General features: G+C 55.7%; 2 protein-coding genes across 2 annotated transcripts; both read right to left on the reverse strand.

Annotated features, from left to right (window-relative positions):
* Positions 1-126: 126 nt before the first annotated feature.
* Positions 127-7055, reverse strand: MOV10 (Mov10 RNA helicase; the record flags this gene model as incomplete). The annotated part of the gene is given in 22 exon segments (XM_084275937.1): positions 127-597; positions 732-853; positions 972-1060; positions 1223-1348; positions 1467-1541; positions 1666-1857; positions 1943-2066; positions 2243-2345; positions 2428-2547; positions 2630-2864; positions 2866-3030; positions 3144-3305; positions 3395-3542; positions 3613-3789; positions 3932-4086; positions 4166-4319; positions 4425-4547; positions 4782-5022; positions 5100-5338; positions 5430-5560; positions 5673-5769; positions 6922-7055. Coding segments are annotated over 21 exon segments (3105 nt in total). The 3' UTR covers positions 127-597; positions 732-738.
* A 2511-nt stretch (positions 7056-9566) lies between these two features.
* CAPZA1 (capping actin protein of muscle Z-line subunit alpha 1) lies at positions 9567-19855 on the reverse strand (the record flags this gene model as incomplete). The annotated part of the gene is made up of 10 exons (XM_084275822.1): positions 9567-10541; positions 11047-11109; positions 11691-11762; positions 12223-12301; positions 12718-12797; positions 13182-13388; positions 14565-14628; positions 15446-15497; positions 15746-15809; positions 19769-19855. The coding sequence occupies 10 exons, from the start codon at positions 19853-19855 to the stop codon at positions 10401-10403; spliced, it is 909 nt and encodes a 302-aa protein (XP_084131948.1). The 3' UTR covers positions 9567-10400.
* Between the last annotated feature and the right edge of the window lie 233 nt (positions 19856-20088).

Below are 20088 nucleotides of genomic sequence, written 5' to 3' on the forward strand. Positions count from 1 at the left end.
ACCCCACGACAGCCTGGGAGCAGCTCAGGTGAGAAGGGCTGGGTGGGAGGAAGCCCATCCCTGGAAGCTCCAGCAGCCTGGCTGTGGTAGCGGAGCCCAGGGCTTGACATGAACACTTTTCTCTCTAAACGTTTATTTCAGGGTATCAAAGTGAAGCCGTGCCAGTGCTCGGGCCAGGCAGCTGCCTGGGGGAGCTCAGCCCCCCCACACCTGGCTGTGTCCCAGTCACCCACTGCGGCAGCTCCTAGCTCCCCTGCACACTCAGGGATGCTCTTGGGAGGCTGGACCCCCACTGAGCGGTGAGTCTGGTGGCAGAGAATCGGCTCTCCACAGCACGTTTAACAGGGAGCAGTGCCAGCCTTGTCCCACGCTGCGAGGGGAGGTGTCTGCCCTGCAGCCTGTGCCAGGGTCTCAGCTGGCAGTGAGGGCCAGCATGACCCCCTTGCCCAGCGGGCTCAGCCCCATCTCTGTGGGGATGCAGGGTGTGCTGAGCAGCCTGGGAGCAAGGCAAGGGCAGAGCAAGCAGCTGGAGGCCAGGGGCAGTCTGATGGGTGCTGGAGCTCCACAGGGCTTCTCCTCTCTTCCCAGGTGGATTTCCTGCAGACAAGCCCCATGGCAGAACTGTCCCCTGACTTGAGAGGGGACAGGCACCCCCAAAACCTCTCAGTGCCCCTTGTATGGCTGAACCCACCCTGGCTTCTCCCTCAGCCAGAGCTCCCAGCCCTGCTCACCAGGTTGCTAGTTGCCGAGGCGCAGCGCATGGAGGTCAGCGGCGAGGCCGTCCTCAGCTGGGGTCTCGTCCTCGTAGGGGTAACCAGTGTAGCCACCCTCCTCCCTGCAGTACCTGAGGAACCTGGGGGTGCAGGGTGAGGGCCAGGTGAGCAGGAGGGGCCACCAGCCTTGCTGCCTCTGTAGTGCTGGCCATGGCCAGGCACCTGAGAGCATCACCTGTGGTGGGGGGCACAGCTCACCTCTGCCAGTGGTGGTCCTTGCTGAGCACGGCTGGGTTGCCCACCACAATGAGCAGAGCCTTGGCCCTGGTGATGGCCACGTTGAGCCTCTGAAGGGAGAACAGGAGTGAGGGCTTTGCCCACAGCAGCGCCTCTTGGCCCTTTCCCCAGCATCCCCTGGCTGCAGGCTGGAGCAGCTTTGCCTGTCTGGGGGGCACTGGAGAGAGTGGGGGGTGCCTCGTGAGATGGGTCTGCTCAGGGCAGCACATCACCTTGGGGTTCTTGAGGAAGCCCAGGTTGAAGTCCTGGTCGAGCTGGAGGTACTTGCTGCAGCTGCGCACGGTGGAGATGAGGATGACACGGCGCTCCTGGCCCTGGAACTCCTCCACGGAGCCCACCTGGGTGAGAACAGCAGTGAGGGGCTGGGGAGCACCCTGGGCTGGGTCTGGGTCTGGCAGGGCTCCCTCTGCCCGCAGCGGGGTGATCTCCCCCAGCCCCATGCCCAGGCTCACACACCTTCAGCAGGCCGATGTCTGGCAGCGCCCGCAGGACGGAGTCCAGGGAGGTGATGGCTTTCCGGATCTTCTCCACCTGGGAGCGGGGACACACAGCACAGTGCAGCCACCACAGAGCTGCTGGCACACGCCAGCCCCAAGGCTGCCCCTCCCCTTCCCCTGGGGAGGTCTCTGCCAGCCCCTGCCTGCAGCCCCCTCACCTGCTTCCTGTAGGGAGAGATGATGCCGATGTCCTTGGGCGAGGTGCTGGGGCAGCCCCCCTTGCCCTTGCTCTGCAGCAGCTTCCTGAGGTAGTGGACCAGCACCTCAATCTCGGCCGTGTTGAAGAACGAGGGGCTCTTGGCTTCCCTCCGGTCCTCCCCACAAACCCCGTGGAAGATGATGGGGAAGCCCTGGGTGTGGAGAGCATCGGGCTCAGCTCCAGTCCAGCACGGGGCTGCTCCCTGGGTCCCCCTCCTGCCCTGCTGCCCCCCTCACTTTCTTGGGGAGCTCCTCCCAGGTGCAGTACAGCCTCCGCACATCCAGCTCCTCGCTCTCACAGGCCCTCAGCTCGCTGTCGTAGAAGAGCTCATTGGGGATCCTGAGGATGGCCTCGTGGGACCTGATGGAGGCAGGACAGTGCCCAGCGTGGTGCTGTGAGCCCAGCACCCTCATGGGTCCATCCAGGACAGCGCTGGGTGTGTTCCCAGCTCCCACCCCAGCTGGGGAGCACAGGACTCTGGCAGCTGATCCTGCTCCCAGTCGCACTGGGCAGAGGAGCCCCAGCCCCAGCCCCACCTGTAGTTCCAGAGCAGTTTGGTGACGAACTGCGGGTTGTATCCTGCGCTCGACTTCTTGTACAGGGGGTTATGCAGCATCAGCCTCTCCAGCAGCGAGGTGCCTGCGCCCAGCGAGACCCTGGAGCTCCCTGCAAGGCTGCTTGGCCTCGGGTGCCGGCAGCACTCCCACCCCCCCCCACTCACCCAAGCCGTGTTCAGCGGCCAGGGGCGACCTCAGGACGGGGCCCAGCTGCTGGGGGTCTCCTGCCAGCACCAGCTGCCCCCCGTTGGGGTTGGTCTTCGGGTCCATGGTGGTCAGGAGCCCTGGGTGGAAGGGGGAGCTCAGCGAGGAACCAGGGGGTCCCCACACCATGCAGAGCAGCCAGAGCAGCCAGGCATCACTCACCCGCCATGGCGACCACGCTCTCTGGCTCCACTGCCTGGCCACACTCGTCGATGAAGACGTGGGAGAAAAACCCCGAGGGGAAGTTGGCTGACACCAGCCTGGGGGAGAGGTGGGGTGAGGTGGCACCCCTGCCCTGTCCGGCCGTCCTTCCTCCCCTCGCCCTCCTGCAGAGGAGGGGTCCACCTGCCGCCCACCCTCCCCAGTGCACCCCAGTGGGGCTGCCCTCACAGCCTGGTCACAAGACACCCCTGGGGCTGCCTGCTGTGGGTGGGGGGGGACAATCCCAGGTCCTCTGACCTTCCTGCTGTCACCAGCGTGGTGATGAGGATCCGGTACTGTCCCAGGTGCTCCTTGCTCGGGTAGACATAGCAGCCTTGCTTGTCATCCCAGTTGCAGCAGGGCTGAAACATGAGCATTCCATGGGATCCTGCTCTCCCCAGGACACACCAGCCCAGACGTGCAGGGGGCAGTCGGAGGCGGGGGGGGGGGGGGGGGGGGGGGGGCAGGGTCCTACCCTGATGTCAGCAGGCACGTCCCAGTAGTTCCTGGAGCTGGCGATGAGCCTGTAGATGTGCCGAGAGGGGATGTCCTTGATGAGGCGCTGGCACAGCAGGTCTGCGGCGCTGTTGGAAGGGGCACAGGCCAGGATCCGCGCCTCCTTAAAGTACGTCCATACCTGGGTGGGAGAGGTGGGTGACGGTGCTGAGCCCCGTGGGCTGGGGGGGCAGCGATGCCCAGGGCTGGTCCCACACACCGGCCACTCACCTGCTTGATGGCTTCCACGAGCGTGACCGTCTTGCCCGTGCCAGGGGGGCCGAAGATGAGGTAGGGGGCTGGCCGGGACACCCCCGTCACGATGTAGGTCACGGCTCTGCGCTGCTCCTCGTTCGCCTGCAGCTTGCGGTCGAACCAGCTGAGGGAGCAGCGGCTGAGCGGGCTCCATCCCTGTCCCCACCCCGTCCCCCCCTGTCCCCAGCACTCACCGGGGCTGGAAGGTGCCTGTGAAGAGGGACTTGTGGCAGGAGGCAGAGGGGAAGAGGAGGCTGGACAAGTCGCGCTGCATGGCCAGGGCTGCAGCCCGGTGCTGGACCTGCAGCGGCAGCCGGCTGAAGGTGAAGGTCACGTCGAACCTCAGGTTGTTCACGAACTTCTTCTGCAGCCTGGGAAGGAGCAGCGTGAGTGGGGCACGGGGATGCTCCCCCGCTCCCTCCCCAGCCCTTCCCAGCCCGTGGCCAGCCTTTGGCATGTCCGAGCAGGGCTGCCGGGACTCCACCGGCCCGGCTGGGGCCAGACACCACTCACTTGGAGGAGAAGCCCAGCCTGACCTTCTCCAGCTCCACGCTGTGCACGTAGCCCTTGTACTGGGTGAGCGGGGAGAAGTCCCGCTCGCTGCTCAGGTGGGCGAAGAGGTGATCCCCCTTCAGCACGGACGGGCGGTTCTCGGCCACGCCTGGCACCTGTGTCGAAGGGCTGGTGTGATGCTGGGCACCCTGGGAGCCCCAGCACCCTCCCTGCCCCCTAGTCCCTCCTACACACATCGAGGACCAGCAGCGCCCTGTCCTGCACCATGGGCACGTCCTTCATGTCGTAGCGCCGAATGTCCACCTCCATCTGGATCTCCTCCAGATGCAGCAGCAGCTGGAACTTCTGCTGGTAGTTCCCAGCCTGCAGGGGAGCCTCCAGCTTTGTCCTGTGGGCAGCAGGGATGTCACCATGCCCAGGGGACACCTCAGCCAGGGGCAGGGGGTGGGAGATACAGGGCTGGGCCATGTTGCCCCCACCCCTCGGCTCTCACCGCATGGCAGCCCAGCTGGAGCTGGCACTGGCATTGGGTCCGAGCAGGATCGTGTCCTTGAGGTTCTTTGGGTAGTGGTAGGTGCCCAGAGGGATTTCTTTCTCCAGTTCATTTTTCAGGGTGCTGGGCAGAGGGGACAGTGGTGCTGCAGGGACTGCAGGGCTGGGGTCTTCCCCCAGGGCTGTGACCACCCATGGCCATAGCAAGCAGGGTGTCCCCATCCTTGCCATCACTAGCCATGGCATGGGGACAGAGCACTGTCCCATGGGACCGCACAGCCACAGCCGGGTCCCAAGGAGCTGAGTGAGAGAAAGGGCCAGGGCTTCCTGGATGGAAGCAGGAGCCCCCGCCACATACCTGTTGGGGGGGATGCCATCCTCAGTGACAACGGTGACAGGGCGCTGGAGGCTGGCCTGGTAGGGCTGGAAGGGCGCCGAGGGGCCCAGGTCTTTGGCCAGCTGGCTCTCGGCCACGGCAGCGACGTAGCGCCCGATGCTGAAGGGCTCGTCTGGCTCCTTGGTGAACTCGAACACCAGCACGGTGTGGAAGTACCCGTAGCTGTCAGTCAGGCACTGCACCTGGATGGGGTGCGTGCCGCCTGCGAGAGAGCCGAGAGCTGGGTGCTGTGTCACCCCCCAGGCCGGGCAGCGCGCGGGGCAAGGGACGAGATCCTACCTGGCTGCAGCAGCAGGGCCTGGCCCTGCGTCACCCCGTGGCTGTCGGTGCAGGAGAGCTCCCGTGCCGGCGTGCGCGGCCGGCACCGCCGCAGCGTCACGGCCTCTGCCCCGCGGTTCTGCACCCGGACGGTGATGGTCTGTGGCTCATTGGGCACCACCGGGAAGCGGATGTGCCCATTGTCCCGGTCATGCTCCGAGACAATCTCCACCCCATGCTTCCCACAGATGAGCTCAGCCCTGTGGGAAGGGAGGGTCAGGCTTCCCCAGACAGGGTGGGGGTCCCTGGGCCGAGCCAGGGCAGGTGTGGGCAGGGTATTGGTGCTCATACCACTTCTTGGCACGGCTCTGGTGCGCTGGCAGAGTGGAGCTGAGCTGCTGGCCTGAGGCAGACGTGGACGCTGACACCTCTGTGCTCGGTCTGGGTCTCCGGTACTGGTCGGCCACCACCACGCGCCTCTTCTCCTGCGAGAAGCAGCCAGTGTCGGTGTGTGCCTGGGGCTGGGGACTCCCATGGGTCCAGTCCCAGTGGGCGCAGGAGCCGCAGTGCTGCCCAGCCCAGGGCCCCCCTCACCTTCTTGAAGTGCACCAGCTCCCCGTGCACCTGGGCCTGGTGGGTCACCCTCAGTGCATACAGGATGCAGGAGAAGTTGGGCATTTTTGTGTCGGTCCTGCACAGACAGAGGTTTCCATGGGCTGGAGCACAGGCAGCTGAGAGAAGGTGAGCAGGGAGGGAGGGTGAAGCGGGGCACTGAGGCTGGGGTGGGGGTCACTTGGTGACTCCCCTCTGCACCAAGAGGGGGAGAAGGACTGGGGCTTTTCGCTGGCCCCATGCAAACCTTACATCCCTGCAGGATGCTCCAGCAACTCTGTGCTGTGGCACTGGTGTTCCAGCTGTGTCACGGCTGTTCCAGCTTTGACACGGCATCATTGTCTGCCCGTGCAGTCCCTGTACTGCCAGCATGCAGGAGGCAGCCAGGCAGGGACGTGGTGGAGGGGGGGGATCTTGGGGGAGCAAATGGGAGGTGTCTTCCAAGGCGCAGCCACTGCCCTTCACCCAGGGCACGTCCCACAGCCTGTGGTGGGCTGAACCCTGGCTTTGCTAATGATTAACAGTGGGGACGTTGCATAGGGACCAGCGTAGGGAACAGGCTGCCCACAGAGGTGGCGGGGGCCCCAGCCCTGGAGACATTCAAGGTCAGGCTGGATGGGGCTCTGAGCAACCTGACCTAGTGAAGATGTCCCTGCTCACTGCAGGGTGGGACTCAATGGCCTCCAAAGGTCCCTGCCAACCCAACACAGTCTGTGGTTCTATGACTCTATGACCGATGTCAGCGGGGTGAAGCAAGGAGCATGGTTGGCAGAGGGTGCCCGAAGCTGTGTCCAGGTGGCTGCTAGGGGGTCCCTGCAGCTGGGGACGTCCCAGCAGGGCTGTGGTGAGATAGAGGGGTTTGGGGGCACACAGGGCTGGTATCCAGAGAGGCAGCTCTGTGGCTCACTGCAGCCACAACCCAGTGGGACACAGGCTGTGCCAGCAAAGATGCCACTCAGTGTTTTCTATGCCTGGAGAGAACGGAGCCCCCACGTTCTCATTTAACTGGTCCAGGTGTCTCCAAGCTGCTCGGAAAGCACAAGGTCCTTTGTCCCACCCCGGCAGGGGATGAAGGAGAGCCCCCAAAGACCCCACCTGCTCCCCAGTGCTACCTCACACCCGGCTCCTGACCGGAGCCGGCTGGACACCCTGATGAACCCGCAGCAAAGCTGGCAGGGGAATGGAGATGCAGCTGGGCGGGACTGTCCCGGGTCTGGCCGAGAGCTCTCACCTGCCCCGAAACTCCTCGGTGTAAATGCTCCGCAGCGCGTCCCGCCGGCTCTCCTGCTCCCGGCCCGTGTCCCGCAGGAACTGCACGAACTCATCCCCGCACCGCCGGGCCTCCGCCACGCTGAACCGCGGCATGGCTGAGCCGAGCCGAGCCGAGCCGAGCTGTGCCGTCCGGTACCGGGATGTGCCGTCCCGTCCCAGGCTGGGCTGTGCCGTCCCGTCCCGTCCCGGGCTGGGCTGTGCCGTATCGGGCTGGGCTGGGCTAGACTGGGCTGGGCTGGGACTGGCTCCGCAGGGGAAACGAAAGCGAAAGGGGCCGTTCGTCCTGCGGACCCGCCCGCCGGGACGGGACGGGGGGGGCGGGGGCGGCTGCTGACGGTGCCTGTGGCTCCGCAGCCCCGAGCATCGCCCCGTGCCCGCACAGGGGGGCTCGCCCGGGGTCCGGCGCCCCAGGGGATCCCGGCTGCGGGACCCTGAAGGCGGCGGGAATCGCCCTGGCTGCGTGCGGGAGGTGTTGGTGCTGCCCCAGCCCCGGGGGTGCGCAGCCCCCTGGCAGGGCTACCCCAGAAGGGGCGGGCGGGTGCCCAAAGCGGGCTGTGCTTGAGGGGCCGGGGGAGCTGAGCTGCTGTCAAGGGTCTGGGCTGGTCGATCCCCCAGCCCCCGGGGAGTGGGGCCGGGGCTGCCCAGGTGCGTTGCATCGTCACCTCCGATGATGATGAGGGGCTGAGCTCCCAGGGCCGCTCTGTAAATAGGGCAGCGCCAGATGGGGGGACTGGTTTGTGTCTGTCTCTGGCTCCCTGTGGTTCCTCCCCCAGCCCGGTGAGAACAAGGATCCCAGACCCACTTCTGCCACGTGGCTCAAGACCCCGGGGCTGTTCCCAGTGCTGCTTTCACCTTCTCAGTGGTCAAGGGTGCTGGGGTAAGTCTGCTGCTTCCCTGCCCCTCAGCTAGGGTGGCTTTTCCTCGGGGCTAAGCTCCACTAATGACCCATCGCTGCCTCGAGGTGTCTGACGAGCAGTGGTGGTCTAGGGCCCCTTAGAGGCTGGAGGGGACTCTGAGCCTTGAAAAATGGGGTGCTGCCTTTGGAGAAGTTGCTTGTAAGCCTGTTGTGTGTTGAGGCAGGATCCTGGAACTTTCAGCTTTACTCTTGTGAAGAGACAGGAATGCTCCTCCTGTGGAGGGCAGCTGGGAACCCCGGGGCTGGGATGGCTTTGCCTTCCCTGGTGCTCTGTGATTCAGCTGGGCTCGGGCTTTGACTTTTGTACTCTTCAACAGAGCCAGCCGGGGGTACGAGCTGCCTGCAGCTGGCCTCTGCCTTACAGGCACCAGCTGTAAGAGTTAGAAAGCCTCTGGGCATGTGTCAGGGCTGGGCTGGCACTGGTTTAGTGGCCCAATGGTGGTGAGTCACACCAAATTTTGCTTTTCCAAGGCAGAACAGGGAGCTAGGAAGGGGCTGGACTGGGCCAGCTGAGCCTGCTGTAAAGGTTGGTGGGGGAGAAAGGGCAGGCAGCAGGGAGCAGGCAGCCTGGAGGGTGATTAGTGAGATCTGGAGAAGGACACAGAGATAGAAAAGGGTCTTGGGGCTGGAGTGTGTAGTTAACCCTGAGGAGAGAATAGCCTTGAGGCAGATAAAAGCCTCTTGTGTGCACAGCCTTATCTTGGCCCGCTGCAGCTTCGCATTCTTGGCATTGCTGAGGAGTGCCATAGCACCTTCTGTGCTCTCCCTCCACACAGCCTTTCATCTCCCCTGGGTGCTGCGGGCAGGGAGGGAACCCTCCCCACAAACAGGGGCGGGCAGCTGTCCTTGAGCAGCTCTTTGCACGGCGACATGCAAATGCTCTGTACAGTCCTGCGCTGTCCCGTGTGGGATGCGCCCAGCAGCGTGTTTCAGGACCTGAGGGGAAGGGCTGAGGTGGGTGTTACAGTCAGACAGACGTGGCTGCAATAACCTGGTCTGCTGCTGTCCCTGGGTGAAGCGCTTCATTAGGGCTCTGACTGTTTTAATGGGGAAGTTCTCAGGCCTCCAGCTCCCTGGGGAGGGTAGCCAGGTGGGAGCATTGCCTGTGGGTGTGGACTCCACACCATGCCTGTGCTCTGCCTTCAGCAGGAGCTAACAGCAGCGAGACCACCAAAGAACAGACACAAATGGCCTTAGAACAGAGACTGGTGTATTTCTATGTGACCCCTCAATATAGAGCGTGTCTGTAGGATGGTGTCTCAACAGCAAATACGTTTTATTTAGACAAAAAGTCTCACACAGGATAGACACACTTGTCTTGCGGAATTGCTGTACCTGAAGTGTAATGCACGGGCAGTCCCATCCCTACCTTCCCCACCCCTTTCTTTGTGCATTTAAAGCCAGGAGGATGCTGGCCAGTTTACATACCAGAACCTGGAGGGAGGCCTGGTGATAACCAAGGGAGTTCTCCCCACAGGTTTCACTTTGCAGCATGTCTGGGTTCTGAGTTCTGATTGAGAAAGGCATTCGTGTGCCTCTTCAACCTCCCTTAGGGCTGCAATTCTTGATCCTACAGAACAGCAAAGTACCACAGAGCAAGCAGAGAGCAAGGCAGAGGGAAATTCCAAAGTCCCCTTTAGGTATGACAAGAAACTGGCCACAACTGAGACAAAATGGAAAGGGTGTTTCTCTCACTTTGGTGCAAGTTTATTTATTTTGTACACTATCCATCCATACACCTGTGATACAAATTCTATGAACCTGCCACAAAGCATTAAAGCACAACATACCTATTACTCCATAGACATCTGCATTCTGAATCACCACCCAGCCCACAGGGATGGGCAGTGACTCAACACAGGAACGTGGGAGGTCTGTGAGATGCAGATGCCTGAACCGTACACAGGGAAGGGGAACAGGAACAGTCGCTTTTAGGGAACATGGCTCAAATCTCAGATTAAAAAAGTTACGTCCCTGGAAGAGCTGGCTGCGTGGGGATTTCTGTAAGGATCTGTAAACTCATTTCATACAGTAAAATCTAAGCCTGCAGGCTTCTTGGTTTGTGGAGGTCAGGAACAGGACACACGAGGACTGTCTCTTGCCTTACTCTATCTTGCAGCATAGCGCCTGGAGCTGTTGGCAGGTTTGACAAACTTACTGGAGTACCTGGAGTGCTGTACGGCAGGGGGAATGCTCTGCGCCCTCAGCTGCAGGTGCAGTAGGGCTTTTCCAGCTAGGAAGTTTTCCAGCCAGTACAATCAGCGACTGAAAACAGCTATTTGCCTGGGCTGTGAGTGTGTCAGTAAAATGCCCGACCGGTAACGCAGTCACAAGAGGAAGTTTATGCGGCAAGAAACACAGAACACAAAGACAAGGCTATTTGTTCCACAGTTCTCAGGCTAGAAAACCCGTTAGCTCTGAAAGCCCTAGAAAAATGCTGCACTGGTTTAGGAACCATCTACTTGGCATAGGACCACGTTTGTTTTTTGCACACACACTTGGTAACTCTCTGTGTTGCCCCATTAAGCGTTCTGCATTTCTTTGCCAATCTTGTAGCTGAGGATTTTGTTCCAGTCGATCTTGGTGCGGGTGACGGGCAGCTGCCGGCGTAAGGCTTTGAAAGTGGTGTCTGACATAGTCTGGTAGTTCTCACTGATGGCTGTCTGCAAGGGCAAGTAGATTGTTACAGCAGAAAGAAGATACTGGAGAAAGCATGACTGTGATGAAGCCCCAGACTCCTTTCTGTGAGGCAAATGCACTAACAATACAGGCACCAGTGCGTGTGCGAGCAAAAGGGCTTTGATCCATCTCCCCTGTCAGTGCAGCAGCGTCTGTTTCACTGACTCATCTATTGAGCCTCCTGGCACAGGGGCTGGGACAGTGTAAAAAGCTGTCCCACTGATTTCCTCTTGGGTATTTTTAACCCTCACAGAGGAAGATATTTACTCACCCACTCCCCTTCCATGTTTGTCCCAGACACTGTAGCCTGTTAAGTTGCTGTACAGCAAACATGGTTACTGACCACACACTGCTTTACAACCCTGTTCTTTAAACAAACACTACTGCCCTTGCCCAAGTAATTCCTGCCAGATTCAGACAGAAACAGAATGAACCATAGTGGAGACCCACAGGATTCCATCATGTTTATTTAATGACCACTCATCTTACCTGGTACTCGTTTTCTGCATTTTCTATGATCTTAATGAACTCCTTAGCTGTCTGCACATCACTCTGGAAAGGGAAAAAAATTTTTCATCTATGTAAGAGCCATTTCCAACAGCTATACAATGGATTTATTCTCAAATTACAGGCTGACCACAGCTGGATAACATGGGAGGCTGTGTGGCTAGATTCCCTACTGGTGTCTGTGGGAGGTTCAGGACTGGAGCTGCTGGCTGGGGCTTGTGCTCCAAACTGGAACAGGGCTGCTCTCTAGTGAGCAATCGGGAAGTACAGCTTCGTGGTACAGACTGGAGATTTTGGGACTGCTCCCTCTACTGTACCACAGGACTTCCTCTTTTCCCCATCACGCTGCTCCTGCTGGTCGTTTCCCTCACTTAGGGAGGGAACAAGAGGCATATCCAGCCCTCTGTCCCAGAGCTCAGGTGACCTTTCCAACCGGGACTCTGCATTTTAATTCAGTCTAACTCGAAGCAATACAGAGTCTGGGTTTCCCATGTAACTCTAAATGCCACAACTACACTGTCTAGTCACCCTGCAATGACACTCCTGTAACTCAGGAGAATGTAGTTACAGCGTATGCTTCAAAATATGCCTGACAAATAAAATAGCAAGTGTTTTAGCATACTTACAGACACCTGTACAGAGTCCTGGATGTCTTTGTGACTAACCAGCTGAACGTTGCCATCCTCATAATAATGCACCTGAGCAAAGAGACAGAACAGGTTACCATGAACCCTCACCCCACAATCCCTAGAGCCCCCCAATGCTACCAGAATGGCACAAGAGTCCTGCTGTGCCAGGCTGCTCTGCTTACGTGGAGACTAAGAGCAGGATGGGTTTTCTAAAAGGTTTCATTCTGTGTCAAGACTGTTCAAGATTATGTTAATGCAGTAAATGCATAGAGTTGAGATAAGAGTAATTATAAAAGAATTCATGGCACAGGTTTTAGCCCTACAGAGTGAAACAGACTTGGAGGCACAGGGTAATGCTATAAAATAAACCACAGGCTAGTTCTCAGAACTACTTTATTGAATTGTACAGTTTAATAGCATCCTGACTTGAGGACATCTCAGCTGTATCTCAGCGTCTCTGAGTTGAATGCATTAATGCAAGAGAAGCACAAGGTAGCTTCTCCTGATCCCACCAGACAAAGGAACTCACCTGGATTTTGAGCACTGCAGCCACTTGAGCTGTTGGGGGTGTGATGGTGAACTTCCACTCTGATCTCCAGCGACCATTCCTAACAACAAAGCATGAAAACTATTTCCAAAAAAGCTCTAAGAACAAAAAGCACCAAACTAACAGAAGTTTCTTCCTGCTGTTGTCTTGTGATCAATATTACAGTGCCCTACAAGGCACTGAATTATGCTGCTGAAGCACAGCTGTGTGCAATGCAGCTTCAGGGCAGCCTAGCTCCAGAGTACCTGTGCTCTGGAGGTTTCTCTCTAGCTCTGCTAATGCCCTTCTCTCTGGACAGGGTGCTGAGGGATTTAGGGAAGTGCCAATGGGGCTGCAAGGAAAAGATTACAGCCTGAGCAACAGAACTTCTTGGGAAGCCTGGGACTACCTGCCCTACAGACTGTGTCTGAAGATGGAGGACAGGTTGGTTTGAGGACTAGTAAAGGTAGAGAACACACTCTGTTGAAATAGTCTTACCAGAAGTTTTTGGGCTGGAACTGGTGGCTCTCGATACAGGCGATAATCGTCTGCTGCCCGTCTATCGATTTACCATAAACCTGGATTTAGAAAAGGAGTTAAAAAGGCCCAGAGCTGTGGAAAGGCATTCTTAGTTTCTGTTCCTCTCAGCCCTGTGGAGGCTTGGTACTGTGAGAACGTGTGCCACAGCTTACACTGCCCAACACCTCCCCTGCTACAGGTGCAAATGATGCCTCCTGATGCCTCCTTTTCATGAAGGTGCTGGGCAGCTACCACGATGAAAAAGGAGGTCTAATACATCTTAACCACTGTGTGCACACCAAGACACTTGCACCCTCTTTGGAACTTATCCCACAGCTACTGAGGATGGAGAATTCAAACAGCACTGCCCAGCCCCGAGGCCACCCCAGAGATCAACTGCCAGGCAGCAGAGACCTCTCACTGGAACCACAGGGATACTCAACAGTACAGAAGCCGTTGGGGTAATGGTCCTTCACGTAAGCCCTCAGTGCGCTGTCGCAGGCATCTCTCCACTGCTTTAAAGCAGACTCCGTGTCCTCAGGCTGGGGGTCACTTGCTTCTTTCCTTAGGTGATCAAACTTAAAAGAAAGTTTGTTCCTTGGGTCTAAAAATCTGCCATTGCCCAGATCACCATGTTCTGTGATTAAGACCTGGAAAAGAAGTTGAAATTAAGATACGCTTTTGCTGCTGTACATGTGCTGGTTTGTGTTTCTCCCTGATGATTTCAACAGACAGCAACATTGCAGGAGATTATTACATCCAGCTATAATATCACATAGAGAAACAGGGATTTTTTGGTCATAACTTCAAATGAGTGGTAGTAATGAGGCTGTAGGTAAACTCCCTGCTCTTCCCTGTAATGCTGTGCTTAGCTTCCTGTCCCTGCAAGGCCTGTGTTATAACAACATATAGAATTGGTTTGAGGTTGGGCATCCTTACAACACAGACAGGAGTTGCTTTTACAGTTATTGTTGCCATTTCCATCTCCATTTCTGAAGGAAATGAAGAATTTTACTCTGGAACTTCCCATTTTTTGTCATGCTCCATGTTGCAATAGTTCTCCTGGCCAAGAAGGGTATATAGATGTGGCTACTTCTAAAGGACACAGCAAAGCAGCACTGTGCTGTCCCCCCTCCTCTGCCTTATTCTCCAGCATCTCAAACATTATTTTTCTATTTTTATTGTTGTTGTTTTGCAGGCTGTGGCTGTAACTTTCTCTTGTCAAAGCTATTTCTATGGACAGCCCTCTTAAAAATATCTGCCTCCCATGAAGCTATCTGGGACAGCAGAGAAGCTAGGTCAGCTCTTGGCTCAGAGGACAGAACAGATGGTCAGGCCAGATTTCCTTCTTCTGTAGGACTTGCTGCTCGTTCTCAAAAGAAAAAGAGGTGCTGGCATAGACTGGGTAGAATTAAATTTGGAATATCAAACATACATTATGGTGGGGTTTTAGGGTAGCTGGGAATGGATTAAACCTACCCCAAAACCCAAGCAAAGAACCCATCAGGAATCCCCCACCAACTGCCAGTGGGAATGACAGCAGGTAGCAACATGAGGATTTGTAAGTGAGCTTTAAATAACAGCAATCTTTAATCATTCATACTCTAAATAGAATTCCAGGGACTTCAGCACAGAGCTTTACTTAAGGAACAATGAATTAGTTTACTAGATGGTATCAGACAATACTTTAAGCAAACATTTCAATTATGCTGCTGCTAGAAGAGCAAAAGGTTGGTAAAGTAATGATGTGGGAGGGAAGGAAGAGAGGCTGTAACTGGTGAGTAGAATGAAACTAGTCAGTATCTTGGTACAAAAAGCTTCCTTACCTGATCATCATACCCTTCTATCTTCACCGGAGTGAACTGGTCCATGTTGTACTGTGCAAATGCACTGTGGGGAAGTAAAGGAACAGCAACTTCAGCTGTACAGGCACATTAATTTGACTCGAGATGCCAAAGCACATGGTGTGATTTATATTCCAGAAAATTTCAACTTCATTTGGCAAATAACACACATGAGCTCTCTCTAAAGGATCTGTCAATACCTTTTATTGACAAGAGCTATAAAACCCCAGGTCTAGAGCCAGGTTTGTTTAGTGATGACCACGAGAGTACAAAGTTCAAAGGTAGAACATCAGGCAGCCTGGGGGAACAGGAGCAAGCCAAGGCAAAACAGGAACACCTCAGCTACAGTGGAGACAGCAGCAAGGTAAACAAATGAGTAGACTTAATATTTACAACAAATTTCTTCTGTAAAGACCTGCTGACTGATATGTCACCTAGCTGGAAGTAAAATCTTAACATGAAGAAGCTTGTATGCATAACCTTTAAGCACCTACTGATGAGTGTGCAAGTAAACAAGCTCCTTTAAAAGGTGGCGGTGTTTTTCTAAGCTTTGGCTAAGGATTACTACATGTTTCAGGCTTTGCTTGCTCTACAAATCATGCTTCAACAAGATCAGACACTCCTGCTGCTGCAGAGTTAAATTTTTTGGCAGAGTGCCTTCCTGTCAGTTTTATGTGGCCTCTACAGCACGAATTCCAACTCAGGGCTTTTCAAAGAATCCCTGTGCCTTTCATTCTGTGTTTTGTTGGGGGATAAGGAACTACAGATTGCTACAAAGGGCAACTGTGTCACAGCAGGATGGGGGGAAGGTAACACGGGCAGGTCTGATGGTGCTTTGACTTGTTTGAAGTGTTCCTACTTACTGTGCAGCTCCTTCCCTGAGAAGATTGTCATTGTTGAGCAATAACCGGACATCTGGAGGAGAGAGGAGTTCAGGGAGGTTACTGCATTGTTCATCAAATGTTTCTCTTTATGTATTTCACTTTCCACTGTACAAATGCAAACACTGAAGTGATTAAGCCATCCCATTAAGCACAGGTAGTCACAGGATGACAGCAGGCTTTTCTCTCACCACTTCTTAACCTTAAACACGGTATATTGTGACACAGCCTCAGACTCTTACAGAAAGAAGCCCCACTGATCATTCTTCCTTATGAACTCACCATTGAACACTTCATTAAATTCTCCAGGGGGTGCATGAGTGATGAATTTTGCAGCTATACGCACCTACAATGAAGCAGAAAAGTAATTAACCTAAGGATAATTTCCTGAGCTCAGACCTACTGCAATGGCTTCCTGCTGGAAGCAACTCCCCAACAAACCCAACTCTGGTCGTGAGGAGTGCCGGATCTGTGGAGAGACCTTGGGATGTGCTGTCAGAAGAGTCTCACAGGGCTCAGTGTAACCCAGCAGAACTCCACTGTACTCAGGAAGAAGAGCAAACTTCACCTGGGCACCTGGAAAGGTGTGAACTGCCTGATCTGCAGAGTAGGAGCCTATTCACAAATACAAGTGCTGGCCAGCCACTCTTCCTGGTGACAGTCCTAAACAGGGTCTTTTTCCTGGTGCTTCCTAGTGTTCAGAAACCTCAACACTGAGGTGTCTAAACAATCAGAAACAACTGCTGTAGCAGTGACGCTGTAAGTACCTGGTAACCTGCAGCACAACCACAGCCCTCAGGAGTGTCTGACAGGTGTTGCAAGACACTGTGACTCCCTGTGATGCAACTTGTTCATTGCTGAGGAGTGGCTGAAGGAAACGCCACTGCATCACAGCAAACAGTGAGTGAGGGATGAGAGGCTGATCCCTCCAGAAAGGGAGCAGTAAATCAATCCCATCGATTGCCATGGGACTGCTTCCAGAGTTAATTATGCCTCATGGACTTTGAAGAGCCACTGCTGTGCTCAGAGTGCAAGAGGCGGTTTGGAGACACAGAGTAAGAAACTGGGAGGTGATGGGAAGTGCCACAGTGAAGTCAGGCAGCCTCTGGTGAAGGAGTCAGACGCTGAGTAAAACCATCCAAATTTCAGTGGGTGGTTTATTTCTCCCCCCTCCCCCTCAATCCTCTACTCCTGCCTGCTGCAAACTTTGGAGCTACCAAAGAAAAACCCATTCTCTTCTAAAAAAGTACTAAAACCGCACTGTGTTCTGAAATCCAATATACATGTCTTGGATTGGTAGAATTTAGGGGGCCTAGGGATTGAGTCTTGTGGAATTAGGAAGAATTTATGGTTTTCATAACAAGGTATTTTATGGTTTTTACATGACCGAAGGGAACAGAATCATCTTGGAAGACCTGAAACAGGAAATGTCACAAAATTAACCCCCTGCCTTAGAATAATGAAAAGGCACATTTCTTCCAGCAAGCTGTGCAAGAAGCCTTCCTCCCTCAACTAGACGTTTCCTGAAGAGGCTGCAGAGCAGCGCTGGTTACAGCTCTGATTACTACTTCTGCTTTTCATTTTGAGCAGTAAAACGAAGAGCTACTTCAGCTGAATTTCTGGCAGGGCTGGAAGTAACCCTCTTCTCTCAACAGCCTTCCTCATTTTAGTGAGAAACTGTTGTGTCCTGTTTGTCACATAACGATTTAAAGCAAGCCAGGAGAGGAAACAAACACCTTTCCAAACAAAGGGTGTGCTGCCTTATCCCAGCGGTATCAAGTAACCACTCTGCCTTAACTGCATTGAGCTTCAGATAAAAATAGATCCTTTTCCAAATTAGCATCTATTAAAATATATACATGCATCCTTTATGCCTTAATTATGCAATATAAATGAAAACCACCAAGTCTGTAAGTCGTGTAAATGACACAGTGCAAATGTCCAGCCACTTTCTCCTAACTTTCTGCACTTTAGATAAGGATGGTAAGTGCACAGCAATCCTGAAACTGCAGCTCTGTCTGCAAATGTCCACTATTCAAAGAACTGTAATCAGGACACATTGCTGCCGTAATATTCTTGGATTTCCCTACCAGAAATCTGGATGGTGATGGAAGATTACCTAGCAGTAATGAAGGGGGATGCTGTTGCTTTGCTGAGAGCCAGCCCTAAATGGCTGAAAGACCTCAGAAACGACACACAGGCTGCTCTGAGAGAGCACTAATACAGCACATCGCTGTGCTAAAGCACCTACAAACATGTACTGCTTCATGCTGCCATGCCTGCCTCCATGGGAGGATGCACTAGAATACAGCCTGCAAGTCAGCTCCCCAGGTGAACAGATTCCCTCTGCTCCAACAGATGGAACAAGGCCCGTAAAACAGGGTAAGCTTTAGTATCTTTGAAACTTCTGCAACAATGTTGTGGCTGCAGAATTGTAGGGTACATGGAATCCTCATAAAAGGGACCACTTTTAACAGGCTTTTGGGTCAGTGGGGTCTCGTTAAGGTGGAAGGATGAACAGAATTAAAACAACACAGAAAGGGCTCCGTGTTTCAGTCAGGTCATCACGAAGCCACCCATGAGCAAGCAAACACTGCATGTGCAGGGTGTTCACTCCCACAGAGTACCCCTCTCCTCAAACACAAACCCCCCCACCCCAGACTCCTGAAACCAGGAGGAGCGGAGGGCAGGGAACTGGCTGCAGGATAAGGAGTTCTATGCAAAGCACCTGACTTGCTGCTGGGGGCCTCAGGGGGTTTAGTTTCCCAGCAGTGTGGGCAGGAGGTCGGTTTTGCAGAACCAGGAGCGGCTGATGCTCTGCCCGTGACCCACTTCCTGCCCGCGCTGCCATGTCAGGTGCCGCGCAGAACGCTTCGCGCTGCCGATGGGGAAGGTGCCTGAGAGGGAAGCTGCTCAGCCCGCAGCTGCAGCTTGCAAAATGGAGGCAGAACGAACCTCAGCAGACAACTGGGCACCAGACCTTCAACTCAAACCACTCCCTCAGCTTACCTACGATCTAGAGAACACTAAAAGTGAAGGGGGGTGGGGGAAGGCTCTCTCTGTAAGGGATTAATTTTGTTGCTCTGTTCATTTCTGTTGTTTATTTTATAGTACTGGTAAACTTACAATTTCTAGACCTGATTGTATCAATATTTACTATATACCATAGTAAATCCTTCCTCTTCAGACCCTCCCTTAAGAAAATCTACCTGTGCTGCACGTGGAGCTACTTCAAATCGATTTGAGATTGCCTGAGCTGGGGCTTGAAGTAGAACACAGGCTCCAGTGTCGTGCAAAATCCCTTCTACTCTGCCAAAATGCTTGGGCAGACATGGTTCTGAGGGGCCTCTTCCTGAGGGACCAATCTTCCCCACAAGTGCTTTGGAAGAAGCGGAGACTCAGGTGAATGCAGTGGGAGAAAAACACCTCACAAGCCCTGTAACACTGGCTGTCATTCCTGGAATCAATGGCCTCAGTGCAGCCTATGAACTGGGATTCCAGCTCTGCTAAGGCTTTGTCAGGTCACTGGAGTACTCATTTCAAACAAGCATGTGGTCTGACATAATTCTCTAAAGGATGGATTGCACCTTTAAAGCTCGATGTCCTTGTTTCACAACGACTGTCACCATAACACCACTGAGACCAGCAGTCTGGGGGGGAAATGAAACCAGGCTCCAAGTTCCAGGATCCTGAAGATCTATGAGCCTTAACGCCCCACTTCAGGGCGTTAAGAGAGCAAAGCATGAAGCTACGTGTGAGATCTTTATGATGTAAGGAGGAGCAGCGGTGGATTTTTAACCACGGTCTGTAGGTAACTGGTGCTGCCCGCTAATGTGTTACCCGCATCTCAGCGCTGCTCAGAAGACTGGCACCCTTCCCCAGTCTACTCACGTCCCCAGAATAAATAGCGCTGGATCTGCCGCCGCTTAACCCCTTCCACCCAGCGTAACTCGCGGGACCCGCACCGGAGCGAGCAGGAAGCCCGGGGATCAGCCCGCCCGGGCTCCCCGCCACCTCCAACGACGGTTCCCCGACTGCAGAACGCATGTTCCCGTGCTCAGAACCGCGCCGAGGCGGCTCAGCCGCGCACAGGCGATAAGGGACCCGGCCTGCAAAGCGTCGCGCTGCTGAGCAACCGCCGGCCCGCGGCCTCGCACCGGGCAGCGCCGGCCCGGCCGGAACCCAGGGCCCGCCCGCCCCGAGGAGGCGGGAGGAAGGGCCGCAGGGCGGCCGGGCCGCCCGCACCGGGTGAGCCGAGCCAGGCCAAGCCGGGCCGGGCCTTCCTTCCTACCCCCGGCCTCCTACAGACGCTGCGGAGCCGGCGCGGCCGCTGCGGGCCAGCCCCGTCCCTACCTTCTCCTCGTCCGACACCCGGTCTTCGAAGTCAGCCATCTTGGCAGCTCTGGGCCCGGCCCGGCGCGGAGCACGCCGGGAACGGAGGACAGGGCGCCGCCGCCGGGCTGGGCCGGAAGGGCGGCCGGCGCCATGTTGGCTGCGGGCAGAAGTCGCGCGGCGGCCATCGCTGGTGCGGGCAGAGAAAGGGGGTGCGCCGGTGGGGCTGGGGGCGTCGCGGGGGCTTCCGCGCCTCCGGGGCCGCGGCGCGGGGGGGGGGCTGCTCGGGCAGC

Source organism: Gallinula chloropus, assembly GCF_964237585.1.
Source record: "Gallinula chloropus genome assembly, chromosome: 27".
Taxonomy (NCBI): Eukaryota; Metazoa; Chordata; class Aves; order Gruiformes; family Rallidae; genus Gallinula; species Gallinula chloropus.